The 15,011-nt window shown below is 39.0% G+C and overlaps 1 protein-coding gene across 1 annotated transcript; it reads left to right on the top strand.

Moving 5' to 3' along the window:
• Window positions 1–4,212: 4,212 nt before the first annotated feature.
• Window positions 4,213–4,704, top strand: LOC138892732 (uncharacterized). The gene has a single exon (XM_070176468.1). It carries the CDS (start codon window positions 4,213–4,215, stop codon window positions 4,702–4,704), a length of 492 nt encoding a protein of 163 aa, XP_070032569.1.
• Window positions 4,705–15,011: the final 10,307 nt, after the last annotated feature.

Below are 15,011 nucleotides of genomic sequence, written 5' to 3'. Positions count from 1 at the left end.
AGTTTCTCTTTTTTCGTTAATTTAGTTGTTGTTAAATGTAAACTTTAATTTGCAAGTTTGAAATAATTCTTTTTTTGCAAATTACAAGTGCAAATTTTATCCATCTTCATTGTATTCTATTATATTAAATTCTTAATAAAATATTCAAATATAATAATTTTAAAGCATTTGCATCCTTTGTTCAAACACTCTTTTTATAACATTATTTTTTTTATTTTATATTTTTATTTTATCTTAATATAAATTACGGTAGTTATACAAAATACAAAAAAGAACTAAAAAAATTAAATAAAACCATCCCGGCCCGGCCCCTTGAGCCCGGAACCATTCCGGTTCATTAAATCACCGGATGGGCTAGGGCCCGGTAAACCCGGTAACCGGCCCGGTCCATAGACCGGCCGGTCTCCTTTTCCACTAGCCCGGACTGGACCTCCCTCTTGATACCTTTATTATCAACACACCAAATTGAATATCTACGAGTTTAGTTTCTAACGCATTAAACCGTTCGTCGATACAACATCAGAGTAGGGAGATATTTGCATTTTCGCGAGACTGCGCAAGCAGCTCCCTATGAGACTCAATTAGGCGGTTGGGATATCTTTATATATATATATATATATATATATATATATATATATATATATATGTATGTATGTGTGTGTGTGTGTGACACCTACAACCCGTTTTCACTCATTATGTTTTATTCTATTTAGACCTAGACACCTAAAACCTTCTCTAAAAGTTCTCTCATGATCCAAGACCCAAACAAAGGACAAACAACACAAATCAAGTGTCGGGAATCCCGTGGCGCTAGTGAGTTTCTTGTTCTTCTCGTGGTTGCTGATTTTGGTGTGGTTCCAGATCGTATGGGGGTTATTTTAAGTGGTTTAAGTTATGTAAAATACTCTCCCAAGGTTTTCATATCAGCCCTAGGTGATTCAAGTCTTCCAAAGTGATTACATCATATTTCCACATCAAAAGTCAGTTCTAGTGAAGAACAACACCTCTTTGAGGTTATGTTGTCATTGAGGATTGGTGTGAGCAGTGTTTGGCTTAAATTTCAAGTGGTTACTGCTGGTTTAGGTATGTATAATACTCTACTACATGTTCTTGAAGTTGTTTGTATATTGGTTGCATTATTTGAGCAAGATACTACAAGAGGAGACTTGAAATAGTTTGAGATGTTATTGTTCTTAATGGACCGTTTTGGAAAGGTTGTTTCTATGAACTTTAAATGGTTGAAAACCTTGGAAAAATTGCTTTATTATGCTGTTGTTTTCATGAATATATTGTCTATATGTCGAACTTGCTGTTGGTATTGTGAATAAGGAGATAAAGGATACCATAATAATGGAAAGTTGTACTTGTTGTTGTTATTGGATTGTTTGGCTGTTTGAGTGTGAATTAGGTGATTAATAGGAGGCTGGAAGTTCTCTTATTGTACTTGGTATCATGATGGGCATGTTTTTAAGTTAGCCAATGCATGATAATGGGGTTGAAGAGCGCTAAAGGCATTCAATCCGAGCTTGCCGCTCGTCGTGATATGCTGATGACTTGTTAATAAAATATTTTGTACCCTATTGCTGATGTTGTTCTTATTGTATTGCTCTGGTTGTTGTTGTTGTTGTTGTTGTTGTTGTGGTTGTTGTTGTTGTTGTGTTGTTGTTGTTGTTGTTGTTGTTGTTATTGTTGTTGTTGTTGTTGTTGTTGTTATATGGCATTGGAAGAGGCCCTTGTAACAAGGGAGTTGATGTCCGATTTTCCGTAAGCTATACGCCTACCCAAATATGATGGTAGACAATTATATGTTGACAACAATATTATTTCACTTGTTGTAGACACAAGAAGTTATGTTGAGCTTGGGGGAGGAATAAGGAAGAGATCATACAGGTATGTTAAGGCACTTCCTTCTTTCTTTTGGCAAGATCTAAAGTGAAATGAACGTAAACGATACGCTATTTCATAACAGATCTTCTTTTTGCAACTAAGGTTGTCCATATTGTTCTTTCCTTATAAAGTTATTCTAAGAAAGTATGTATTATCCTTAAATCCTATTGAAGTTCATATTGGCGGTATGGATGTCCATAATATTATGCGATGACCTTACATCACTCCGAAAGGTTTAGAAGTGATTCCATGAGTCCAACATGCAATATATATATAAATCTTATTATACCGAGCCACGCTATAGTCGGCCGGGTACGACACCTATTGTGCAACTACTGATCAGTTGGGTTTTACCGAGCTCCACGTGGCCGAGTACAATTCTACCAAGCCTTATGATGACCGGGTACATTTTTACTGAGCCTATTACGGTCGGGTACGATATGATGATGATGATGATGCCCACAGAGGCGTATGTTTTCGAAAGTATATGTATACATATTTGTATCATGCATTTCATGTCAGTCGTTCTTAGAGGCACTTAGATGTTACAAGTTGTATCTTCTCTATCTCTCTTTACATTACTGTTCTTATTTATGCTTTCCTGCCTTACATACTCGGTACATTATTCGTACTGATGTCTTTTTTGCCCGGGGATGCTACATTTCATGCTTGCAGGTTCCGATAGACAGGTTGATGGTCCTCCTAGTAGGTTGTCAGCTCAGCAGAAGGTGTTGGTTCACTCCACTTGTTCAGAAGTTGCTTATTTGGTCAGTATGCTTTGGACATGTATTAATTGGTATGGCGGGGCCCTGTCCCGACCTTTATGACGTTTATGTACTCTTAGAGGCTTGTAGACAGATGTCATGTATATGGATAATTGTATGGCCTTATCGACCTATGTTTTGAGTGTAAAAATAATCATGTCGGCCTTATAGGCTCGTATGTCACATATATAAGTTTGTATATCATGTTGGGTCATCCTATGTTGAGTATTCCCTTTTGTTTTATTTTGGTTATCTCATGGCGGACTTTCTGGATCATTTACCCATGATAGTATAATAAGAAAGATACATTACATTGGTATTCGATTGAGTAAGGCACCGGGTGCCCGTCACGACCTTCTGATTTGGGTCGTGACAAACTTGATGCAGGACGGTAGGGTGATTGCCTACGCGTCTCGACAATTGAAGGTTGATGAGAAGAATTACCATATGCATGATTTAGAGTTGGCAACCATTGTTTACTTACTGAAGATTTGGAGGCACTATCTACACGGCATTCCATGTGAGGTCTATACCGACCATCGGAGTCTCCAGCACATGTTCAAGCAGAAGGACCTTAATTTGCGGCAACGAAGATGGTTAGAGTTGTTGAAAGACTATGATATTACCATATTATACTATCCGGGAAAGGCCAATGTAGTGGCCGATCCATTGAGTAGGAAGGCTGAGAGCATGGGCAGTTTGGCATATTTACCGACAATGGAGAGGCCGCTAGCCATGGATGTTTAGGATTTGGACAATCGTTTATTGAGGTTGGATGTTTTAGAGACTATTCGGGTTCTTGCTTGTGTTGTGGCACACTCATCATTGCTGGAGCATGTCAAGGCTCGCCAGTTTGATGATCCTCACTTGTTGGTGTTGAAAGACACAATGCAGCGGGGTGGTGCCAAGGAGGTTATGATTGGAGATGATGGTGTTATGTGGCTTCAGGGCCGGATTTGTGTTCCTAACATTAATGGGTTGAGAGAGTTAATCCTCGAGAAGGCTCACAGTTCGCGCTATTCATCTAGGTGTCACAAAGATGTACCGTAACTTGAAATAACACTATTGGTGGTGGAGAATGAAGAAAGATATTGTTGATTATGTCTCTTGGTATTTGAATTGTCAACGGGTGAAGTACGAGCATCAAAAACCAGGTGGGTTGACTCAAAGATTGGAGATACAAGAGTGGAAGTGGGAGAGCATCACTATGGATTTTGTGATAGCCTTACCACAGACCTTGAGGAAATATGATGCAGTTTGGATTATTGTGGACCGGTTGGCCAAGTACGCACACTTTATTCTGTTGGTGACTTCCTATTCTTTAGAGTAGTTGGCTCAAATTTACATCCGGGAGATTATATGCATGCACGATGTGTTCCATCATATCTGACCGAGACACACAATCCATATTGCATTTTTGGAGAGCCGTGCAGCGTGAGTTGGACACACGGGTCGAGCTGAGTACCGCATTTCATCCTTAGATGGATTTGGGGGTCAGTGGGACTAATTTGTACCTCTAGTGGAGTTCACCTACAACAATAACTATCAGTCGAGCATCCAGATGGATCCGAATAAGGCCTTATATAGGAGGCAATGTCTTTCACCGGTTGGTTGGTTTGATCTTGATGAGGCTATATTGTTTGGCATCGATTTGGTCCGTGATGCTTTGGAAAAGGTTAAGGTGATTCAGGAGCGATTTCGTACAACTCAGTCAATGCAAATGAGTTATGCATACCGGAAGGTTCGAGATGTGGCTTACATTGTGGGTGAGAAAGTTCTTCTCCGAGTTTTACCTATGAAGGGCGTAATGCAGTTTGGGAAGAAGGGCAAGTTGAACTCGAGGTTTATTGGCCTATTTGATATGTTGGAGAGAATTGGGGAGGTTGCTTATAGGCTTGCATTGCCTCCTAACCTAGCAAGGGTGCATCCAGTATTTCATGTTTTCATGCTTCGAAAGTACCATGAGGAAAGGTCACATGTTTTGGACTTTAGCACGGTACAACTTGATGAGAATTTGACCTATAAGAAAGAGTCGGTGGCTACTCTAGACTGACAGGTTAGAAAGTTAAGGTCTAAGATTTTTCCTTCTATGAGAGTGCAATGGAGAGGTCAACCGATTGAGGAGGATACATGGGAGTCCGAGTCCGATATCGAGAGTAGATACCCACACCTTTTTACCAGTCCAGGTACATATCTATGTCCGTTCGAGGACTAATATTTTTTTTAGAGGTGGAGAATGTGATGACCCGATGCGTCGTTTTGAGTACTGGCTCCTTTTTCTGTATTCCAAGACTACTCGTAGATTAATTTGATGATTTATAACTTGTGTGCATGTTCGGATTGGATCACAAGGGGCTCGGGTGAGTTTCAGATAAGTTGCAAATTGTTTGGGATTGTTGTTGGAATAACTGGTGTTAAATGCCTGCAGATCTCGCAAATATGAGGTACTGCTAGCAAATGCGAGCCTCACTTTTGTGAGTGATTGCTCGCACTTGCGAAGGGGACTGGGGGGTTGGAACTTTGCTTTTGCGAAATCAACGTCGCTTTTGCGAGCTGGTCAGGGATCACATTTGCGACTACTTTGTCGCATTTGCGACACTTCTAGGCTGTGAGTGGCTTCACATTTGCGAAGCTTTCTCTGCATTTGCGAGTTGGAGGGTCTTCGCAAATGCGAAGATTTTATCGCATTTGCGACAATTTTAATGCTCCGACACTGCCAATAGTGAATCATTTTTGCGATGGTCGCTCGCAATTGCAAACAAGAGTTTGCAATTGCGATATCTGCAGCTGGGTAAAAGTGGAAAATTTTGGGACTTAGCTTATTTACACCATTTTCAACCCTAAACTTTTTAGAGGCAGTTTTAGAAGAGAATTTTCTTCCCAAATTTATTGGTAAGTAACTTTAACTAGTTTTTATCAATTTCAATTACTTTTCCTTGAATTTTAACATCAAATCTATGAATTTCAAGGTAGAAATTAGGGTTTTGGGTAAAATTTAGGAATTTTATAAAATTGAGATTTAGACCTCGAATTGAGGTCATATTTCGAAGCATGTGAGAGGAGATGATCTCGCTGGCCTGCCCAGCGTATAAACTTGCTACCACCTCTTGGCAGAATCATGAATCTGAAAGACGGTGAAATCAACTCCATTGGACTCTAGTAGTCCCAAGTTGCACAAAATCTCATGGCAATGGTCCAAGAAGTCTTGAGAATCCTATGAAGGTGCACCGCTAAAGTGAGGGGGAACGACCTTGATGAACTTGTCCAACCTCTTCAGCTCATCAGCTGACATTGTGGTTCTGTCCTCGGGCTGTGTAGTAACAACAGGCTGAATAACCCCAACTGGCAGAAGTCCTAGGGTGTAATAACCATGAACCATCTTCTGTGGGGTATGAGTAGAAGGAGTCTAAGCTCCTCCCCCGTCCTGAGAAATGACTGGTTCCATAGGAAAAACACCGACCTGAGATATACTCTCCATGAAGCCAACCATGCAGTCTAAGGCATCCTGTAGCATTCGGGTAGAAATGAACCCCTATGAGACCTGAGCCGGTTCTACTGGCTCAAACTAATCTGTGACATCATCATCCTGAGCTATCTAGGGCTCGACTACGGGTGCTGTTGTGCATGCTCTAGGTTGAGCTCTGCCTCTACCTCTGCCTCCGCCCTTGCCCCTACCCCTGATTGTGGCTGCAATTTGGGGCTCTAGCTCCTGATCGGCTGCAAACGTCACACGTGTCCTCACCATCTTTGAGAGAATAAGAGAAGAACGATTCAAAGTTTATGATAGAACAAAGTCGCACGATAGAGAAAGAAAGTAAGTAAGTAAAGTTTTCTAAAGCCTTATAGCCTCTTTGAAGATAAGTACAAACGTCTTTAGGGTTGTCTAAGGGGAAGGTACTGGGTCCTTAAGGGTTAAGGGTACAGGGATGGTTCCTTAAGGGTACTTTTCTTCAGGATATTTAAGGGTATGAGTTAAAGCTATTTTTATTACCCTACCAGTATCCGTACCGGTCCTAAGGGTGCGGTACCGGTACTTAGGGTAATTTTAAATTAAAAATTAAAAAAATTATATTTAAATACAAACAAACTTTAATGAATGAAAAGAATTTAATACTTTTATTTTAATACTTATAAAAATAAAATTACATTTTTTTTTACAATTTACGAATTTGTTTAAATAACTTTTATTGGTTCTTCGCTTGAAATTGATAACACTTGTTCTTCTGCATCCCCGTTGTCTCCGGTAGATAGTATTTCATTATGGGTATCGTTGTCTTGTTGAATTATTTGTGAAAGGCCAAAGTTTCTTCTCTTAAAATATTTTAGCAATTCTTTATCGCAAACATTATTTTTGACAGTTGTTCTAAGAAAACCTGGAAAAGCAGGATTATACGTTTCTAGTATGTGATGCCTAAACCCGGACTGGTTAGGATTTCTTTAAATTTGAGGATCCCCCTCCCTAGCATTACCCTTAGTAGATCTATTACACACTTTTTACTAGTTTAAGAGCCATTTTAATAATAAATAATTAAAATTACACAAATAGCAACACAATATAACAAAAATAAATGTGAAAATTAATATGAGTTGGAACGAATGTACCAAACGCAGCCATAAATGCTGATGTTAATTACAATTAGAGATAGAGAGAGATAGAGAATTATAGAGATATGAGAGGTTTTGAATAAAAATTGAATGAATGAAATGAGGTATTTATAGTTTTAAAATAGGGTCAAAGTGTATTTAAACAAACTTAGGGGTTAAAACATAAATTAGGGGGTAAGGGGGATGTTGGGGGCTAGGGAGGAAAAATAGTTATTTTTGGCCATTGCCAATGACTGTTTTTTAATTGCTGTTGGCTAACGGTACAAAAACAGCAGTCGGTTCGGTACTGGTCTGGTACCGGTACAGTACCTTAAAGGTACTCACGGTACTGGTACTAAGGGTACTATTTCGTGTACCCTACCTTTACCCATACTCTTCACCCAAATCCCTCACCCCTACCCCAATCGGAGCGGTACGGTCTGGTACCGATAACCGTACTTAAGGGTACGAGTACCGGTATTACCCTACTCTTAGACAGCCCTAGACGTCTCCGTACCGATCCTCAAGACTCTACTAATCTTGTTTATGACTCGTGACACCTATGCAACCTAGGGCTCTGATACCAACTTGTCACAACCCAAAATCCAAACCCACAGGGTCGTAATGGCGCCTAACACCGCTTGTTAGACTAGCCAAAACATAACGATAACTATGAGAGAAAAAAAATCTAACGGACGATAGCAAAATGATAATAAAGAGTAAAATCAACTCAACAACATACATAAAAGTCTAAATGTCAACACTAACGATCAACCCTACTAAGACGTGGAGTCACGACTATATGAGCTACTAGAGTTGCTAAATACACTGTCTTGAAAGAAATACAATACTGTCTGAAAAATAGAAAGAATATACAAGAAATGGAAAGATGATTCTAAGGCCTGCGAACTATATGCATCTCTACTTTGAATCACTTGTCTGGTATCTGCTAAGCACCTCTCGGGACTCTAGTGGTACCAATATCTGAATCTGCACAAGAAGTGCAAAAGTGTAGCATGAGTACAACCAACCCAATGTATTATGTAAGTGCGAGCCTAACCCGACTAGGTAGTCACGAGGCTAAGACAAGATACCTGCATGTGCAGTTAAGTAACGAGATAGCAAGTAAAATAACAAGTAAGGCGATAGGGTAATAACATGTGAGTGAGTCAACAAGTAATAAGAGCAAAGATATACAATGGGACAATAAAGTAAGGCACTACCATAGTGAATCACGACATAAGCTTCTGCAATTAACCCCGAAAAAACCTTTCAAAGACAATTACGAAGCAATATAACCAAGTCCTTGATACGAATAACAAAATAAAGAATAATAACATCAATAAATGGCACGACATTACCCTTCGTGCATTTACTGCCAATCTCACCAATAAACATAGTAGTAAGCACAGAAACACTCTTCGTGCACAACCTCACCAATACAACATAATAGCAAGCACAAAATACCCTTCGTGCATATTCTCTCTTTCTCTCAAGCACAGAAACACCCTTCATGTAATGATATTGATATGTGTATAAGTTAGGCACGAGAATACCCTTCGTGCACAATTACTCTTCCTCACAAGCACAGAAATACCCTTCGTGCAATTCACTCTTCCTCACCAAGTATCACATGTAATACAATGTGAAGCAAGGTGGGAAGCATAAGCAACATCAGTGATAACATTTGAATATAGCTCACCGTATGAGAATTTACCAACATAATTGCACCAATATCTGATTCAATAATTCAATATCCATAATGCCCAATATCTCAATAAGCTCAACATAGATAATAACATGAATAAGAGAAATCAAGAAGGTTCACAATCTATCTAAAGCATGTGAGACATAATATGTAATGTGGTACAAATAGACTAACCCTACCCACATGATTATCTCACGGCCAACGCATATACACTCGTCACCTTGCATATACGCCTAAGCCAAGACATAGATCACATAGAAAATCGACTCGATTATACTCTAATTCCCTCAAGTCAAGGTTAACTAAGACACTTACCTCTTTCCGAAATAATATCAACAATCCAACACGACTTTTCCTTTAGTAAAAACCTCTAAACTTCCCAAATCTAGTCAAATATTACTCAAATAAGTCAAAACAAGCTTCAGGAACTATCCTAGTATCAAAAAGGTTTAATCTTTATCATATTTGAAATAGTTCAAAAAAAACGTCAACCCGAGCCTACACGGTCGAAAGCCAAAATTAGGACCAAATCCCGATTACCATTCACCCAGAGTCCAAATATGTGATTTGTTTCGAGATTCGATCTCAATTTGAGGTCTAAATCTCAATTTTACAACATCCCTAATTTCTACCCATAACTCCTAATTCTACTACATGAAATCTTAGATTTGATAGTGAATATTCATGGAAAAGTAATGGAAATTGAATGAAATAAGTTAAAGTAACTAACCTATGAAGTTGGGAAGAAATTGATCTCCAAAAATCATCGAGTTTAGGTCTCAAAAATGGTGTAAAATGAGCTAAGTTCCAAAATCTCAACTTTTTACCTAACTGCAGGTATCACAATTGCTATGTTCGCAAAAGTGAACCACTGATCGCAAATGCGTTAAGTGTCTGAGCCCCTCAGATGTTGCAAATGCGACTTACCCTTTACATTTTCGAATGCCCTTCCCCTCATAAAAGCGAACCAATCTTCGCAAAAGCGAAGTTGTTCCTTATCCCACCAACATCGCAATTGCGACCCATGTCTCGCATTAGTGATACCCGACCACCTCGCAAAAGCGAGCAAAACTTCACAAAAGCAAAAATGCCCAGTTCCTCCCCATCTTCGCAAATGGGAGAATTTTCTCGTAAATGAGTGGCTCGCATTTGCAAATAGAACCTCGCAAATGCGATATTTGCAGCCCATCAATCACAACAGCTATTCCAAATGAGTTCGTAACCTTTTCAAAACTTACCCATGCCCCTTGATGTAACGACCCGACCGATCGTTTTGTGTATTTGCACCCCATTTACCCTTTTGATGCTTCACACATGTGTAATTTTGGCTTTATGACTTACGGGGTTGATTGATTTTATTTCGGAAAGTTTTTGGGTTGATTTGGACTATTTGATTCTTGGTTTAGAAGCCTAAGTTAGAAATATTGATCAAAGTTTGACTTTTATAAAAATGACAGTGGAATGGTATTTTGATGGCTCTAATATATTCGTATCACGATTTTTGACTTAGGCGTAATCCCGTAATCGAATTTGGAGACCCATAGGTTGATTTGTATTATCTGCCGAAAGTTGGCAATTTGAGGTTTAGAAGATTTTTCAAGTTTGACTGTAGGTTGACTTTTGACTATCGGATTCGAAATTTGGTTTTAGAACTTGGAATAGGTCCGTTATGCTATTTAGAACTTGTCTGCAAAATTTGGTGTCATTTGGAGTTGATTTGATAGGATTCAGACGCTTGGTTGCAATTCTAGAGGTTCTTGAGCTTTTCTTTGAAATTCATGCGTTTTGATGTCTGCTTTATAGTTCTAGATGTTAGTTTTGTATTTTGATCTCGCGAGCGAGTTTGTATTATATTTTTAGACTTGTGTGGATATTTGGTTTAAAGTCCCGAGGGCTCGGGTAAGTTTCAAACACATTTTGAAATGGTTTGGAATTGAAACAGGATTTGCTGGTGTGCTGGTGCTTTGATGTCGAGCACCAGCCTCGCATTTGTGAAGTGGGTGGGGCTGGTCAGATATCGCAAATGCGACTTTTCCCTTTGCATTTGCGACCACTTGGTCGCTTTTGCGAAGAAAGTCAGCTTCGCAATTTCGAAGCCTTTGTCGCAATTGCGACTTCTGAAGAGGCTATCAGGGTTCGCAATTGCAATCCCTGTTCCGTAATTGTGAGTGTTTGCAAATGCAAACTCAAGGTCATATTTGTGATATCTGCTGCTGATCAAAAGGGCTAGGAGTCGGGATTTATGTTTCAGTTTTCATATCTTAGAACCCTAGACTCGGTATGAGGCGATTTGGAGAAGAGATTTTCATTTACAAATATTGGGTAAGTGATTAATTAATTTCCAACTATATTTCATGGTTATATCTTAGATTTAACATCAATTTATGAGAATCAAAGAGGAAAATTGGGGATTTTTGTCAAAGTTTTAAAAAATAAAGATTTGAGTTTTGAGAGTTGATTTGGACTCGGATTTGAAAACAAAATACATATATGGACGCATGGGGTTATGGGTAGTTGGAATCTACCCTTGGGCCCAGGTTATGATCGGGCGGGCTCAGGGTTGACTTTTGTTGACATTTTAGAAATTGTGTAAAGATCAAAATTTTATATATTGTAATTGGTTTCCCTTGCATTGTTTGATGATACAATCATTTTTGGTTAGATTTGAGTCGTGTGGAGGCAAATTTTAGGGGAAAATCTATATTCGATGGTTGATTTGGTTTAATTGAGGTAAGTATCTTGCCTAACTTTGTATAGAAAACTATCCCATAGGATTTGGATTGTTTGTGTTAATTGTACTATGTAAAAGACGTGTACACAAGGTGACGAATGTGTACATGAGCTATATGTGGTATTTTGACCGGTATAGACTTTTAAACTTCTTCCATCCATTTACTTGAATTAGTTATAACATGTTACATCTTTTATTGTTAAATTTACTCTCACATGCTCTAATTGATGTTGTTAGCATTTATTATACCCTTTATTGTTGTAATTGCTCTTATATGCTTAGTTGAAGTTGCTACCTTCCTTATTGTCTTGTTACCCCTTTTATTGTTGAAATACTCTTACTTGAAGTTGTTATTTCGGGGAATATCTTCTTGTTGGTTATTGGTGTTGAAGTTGTGTAGGTTATTATCACATTGAGGTTGAAGTTGGAAATTGTTGAGATATATTTCATTGTTGAGTATTGCTCATTCATTTTATTGTTGTTGAGATTCTTCTACATATTGTGATTGAGCCAAGGGGTATATGTTGTGATAATATCGGTATTGTTGATTTTGGCAAGTATTGTGGCATATGGGCACATGTGGTGCGAATTGATTATTGTGTTGTGATATTGATACACATGCAGTGGTATAAGGATATGGGTTGATCACATGCAATAAGATAAGGTGGAATTGATACGCGTGTTTCTAGTAAGGGAATTACTTGAAGCCACGTGGTGAGATAAGGGGCCTAAAACACGTGTAGCTATTTCAGGAAAATGATTTTCAAAAATAAATGCAAGGCTCACGCGGTGATATAAGGAAAGATTGTGATTGAAATTGTGAAATGTGAATATGAGGCGTGGTACACCGGTTGTGATTCTTGTTGTACATTCCATGCTAAAAGAGGCTTGTTGGTGGCATAGTTCTTGTTGTTTTCTTCAATGTCTTACTTGTAGTTGTCCGCGTTTGACTACTTGTTGTTTCATCATGTGTTCACTACTTGTTGCCTTTACCGCGTAAATTTCCGTTGTTAGCTTACATTATTGAATTTCTTATCTGTCATTTACTTCCTCGCTTTCCATTATTAGACTATGTTATATTCTGTTCAGTTTTCTTATCCTAGTAGGTGTCGTGACCTGGCCTTATCACTACTCTACCGAGGTTAGGCCTGATACTTATTGGGTTCCATTTTAGTGTACTCATAATATGCTTTTGCACATTTTGTTCAGATCTAGGTACATCTGCTTGTGCCGGCCGCTAGTGATCATTCAACTATATCCGGAGACTTCAAGGTATACCTGCCCGACGCTCGTAGGCCTCGAAGTCACCTTCTTCTTTAGTTGTATTACTGTTTATTTCTTGTTCCGAAAGAGGACTATATTTCAAGACTATTAGTGTATCTTGTAGAGCTTATGACTCAGTTCCACTAGGTTGTGGGAAGTTTTTGACAATTGTACCTTTTGAATTTTTTTCTTGATAGTTTAAGAGTTTTAGCTTGATGTTTAAGTTATTATTTCTGCTTTTTTTTTTTCATGTTAAGCTTACTAGTCTTAGAGCTTAGGTGCCATCACGACATTCTAAGGTGGGATATTGGGGTCGTGACACTTGGGCTCTAATCCGAACATTCACACAAGTATATTAACATCATACAAGCTCACACGCAAGCTCAAATCATCAAAATAACATCTAAAATCAAGAATCAATCATCAAAACTCAGTTTTTTCAAAGTTCAAACTCAAATTTTTAACTTTCTACATAAAGCGCTGAAACGGCTTTGGGTCACCAAGACCCTAGCCAAACATGCGTAAAAGTTCAAAGTCATCATACAAACCTATCGAAATCGTCAAAATACCGATCCAAGGTCGTTTACCAAAATATTGATTGTGGTCAATTATAGTCACGTTCAAAGTCAAAATCACATTTTCTTTAAATGTTCACATTTAAACCTTTTGAAAATTGACACAGACCATGCACGCAAGTCATAAATCATCAAATAGAGCTATAAAAGTCTCGAAACACAAAAATGGGAGCTAGTACTCAAAATGACCTATCTGGTCATTACATTTTAAGAGAGTTAGAACTAAAATATGAATACTTATAGTAAGTGAAGATGTACATTTGGCTATTTAAATGATAGTCACTCTCCGATCTTCTCAATTAGTAAATATGCAATACTATAGCTTATTATTTTGAGTTACTCTTAATCTTCATAATTCTATAGACGAATAAATCTATAATCACTCGTTTGTTAAAGAGTTTTGAGTATCAACAATGCTAATTCGAAAATTTGATGCATGATTTACGCTAGGAACTGTTAGGCGAGCATTATGGGGCGAACGTTAGGCGTATTTCAGGTGCACAGTCGGGGTGCTTGGGGCATAAGTCTTATAGAACCAAGCCTCACATGTACTCGGGGTAATTTGATAGTACCCCACCTCAGGACGAGCCCGAGGCAAGTCCCAAGAAAGCCTTTTAAAAAACTAATTTTGATAATTGTATAAAGACGATCCAGTTTTTATTATCACTCTGTGAAGATGCATCAAAACATGATTCAAATACTACTCTCATATTTACTTGTTCAGTAAATTTATGTCACTATGTGGTGTAACTGTCACAACCCGCACTTTGGGGTTGTGATTTCGGCCAAGAACTGGTGAGAAAAGGCTCTTATGATTGTGTGACATAGATCTGTCTACTCGGGCAACTTGGGATTTTTAATTTTAAGTATATATAAAGGGGGGTATAGGTGATGAAAGCTCCGACCTGCCTCCCCCATACGTGCTGTCACCGAGCCGTATTGAATGAGCTACCTTGGGGGCGACCTCAAGGGCCTGCCTGGATGACTCAAAAGAGTGTTCTAGGTATCCATACGAGTTAGGGAACTCTATGGACAACACAACATCTTCGGGCTAGCGTTGGGCATCAAGTAGGTGTTGGAGGCTCGATGTGTAGGACGTCCTACCCCGCGGGCTGCCAAAATGTTGGAAGGAGACCTCCGTGCCAATTGTATACTTGATGCACCTATCTTAGGGGCATCATGTGTCGACTTGTGAGCATGGCTTGGGCTCAACCATGCAAGAAAGGGTCCGTTGGCCTAAACGTACAGTTGTGGGGTGACACTGCACTATTCAGGATAGAAGTGTGTCGCGAGGGATATGTATGGGCATAGCATGAAAGACGCGCATGACAATGCCTAAGGACTAAAGGTTGCCCCTACTCGGGCGAAGCACGAGCTAGTTGCAGATGCACTAGGCGAGTGTCAAGCTTGAGGATTGGGCTGTGCACGCGAGAGCGATGCTCAATCTTGGGCGAGGGACAAAACATGTCCTAAGCCAACCCCCAGGGAGCACATGGATT

The sequence above is a fragment of the Nicotiana tomentosiformis genome, chromosome 5 (assembly GCF_000390325.3).
Source record: "Nicotiana tomentosiformis chromosome 5, ASM39032v3, whole genome shotgun sequence".
NCBI classification, from domain to species: Eukaryota; Viridiplantae; Streptophyta; class Magnoliopsida; order Solanales; family Solanaceae; genus Nicotiana; species Nicotiana tomentosiformis.
Note: the sequence above shows the minus strand (reverse complement) of the source record. Positions and strands in the feature narration are given on the sequence as shown.

Excerpts from the sequence above, each read along its gene's own strand:
- LOC138892732 (XM_070176468.1), top strand. The coding sequence starts at position 4,213 with ATGGATCCGAATAAGGCCTTATATAGGAGGCAATGTCTTTCACCGGTT.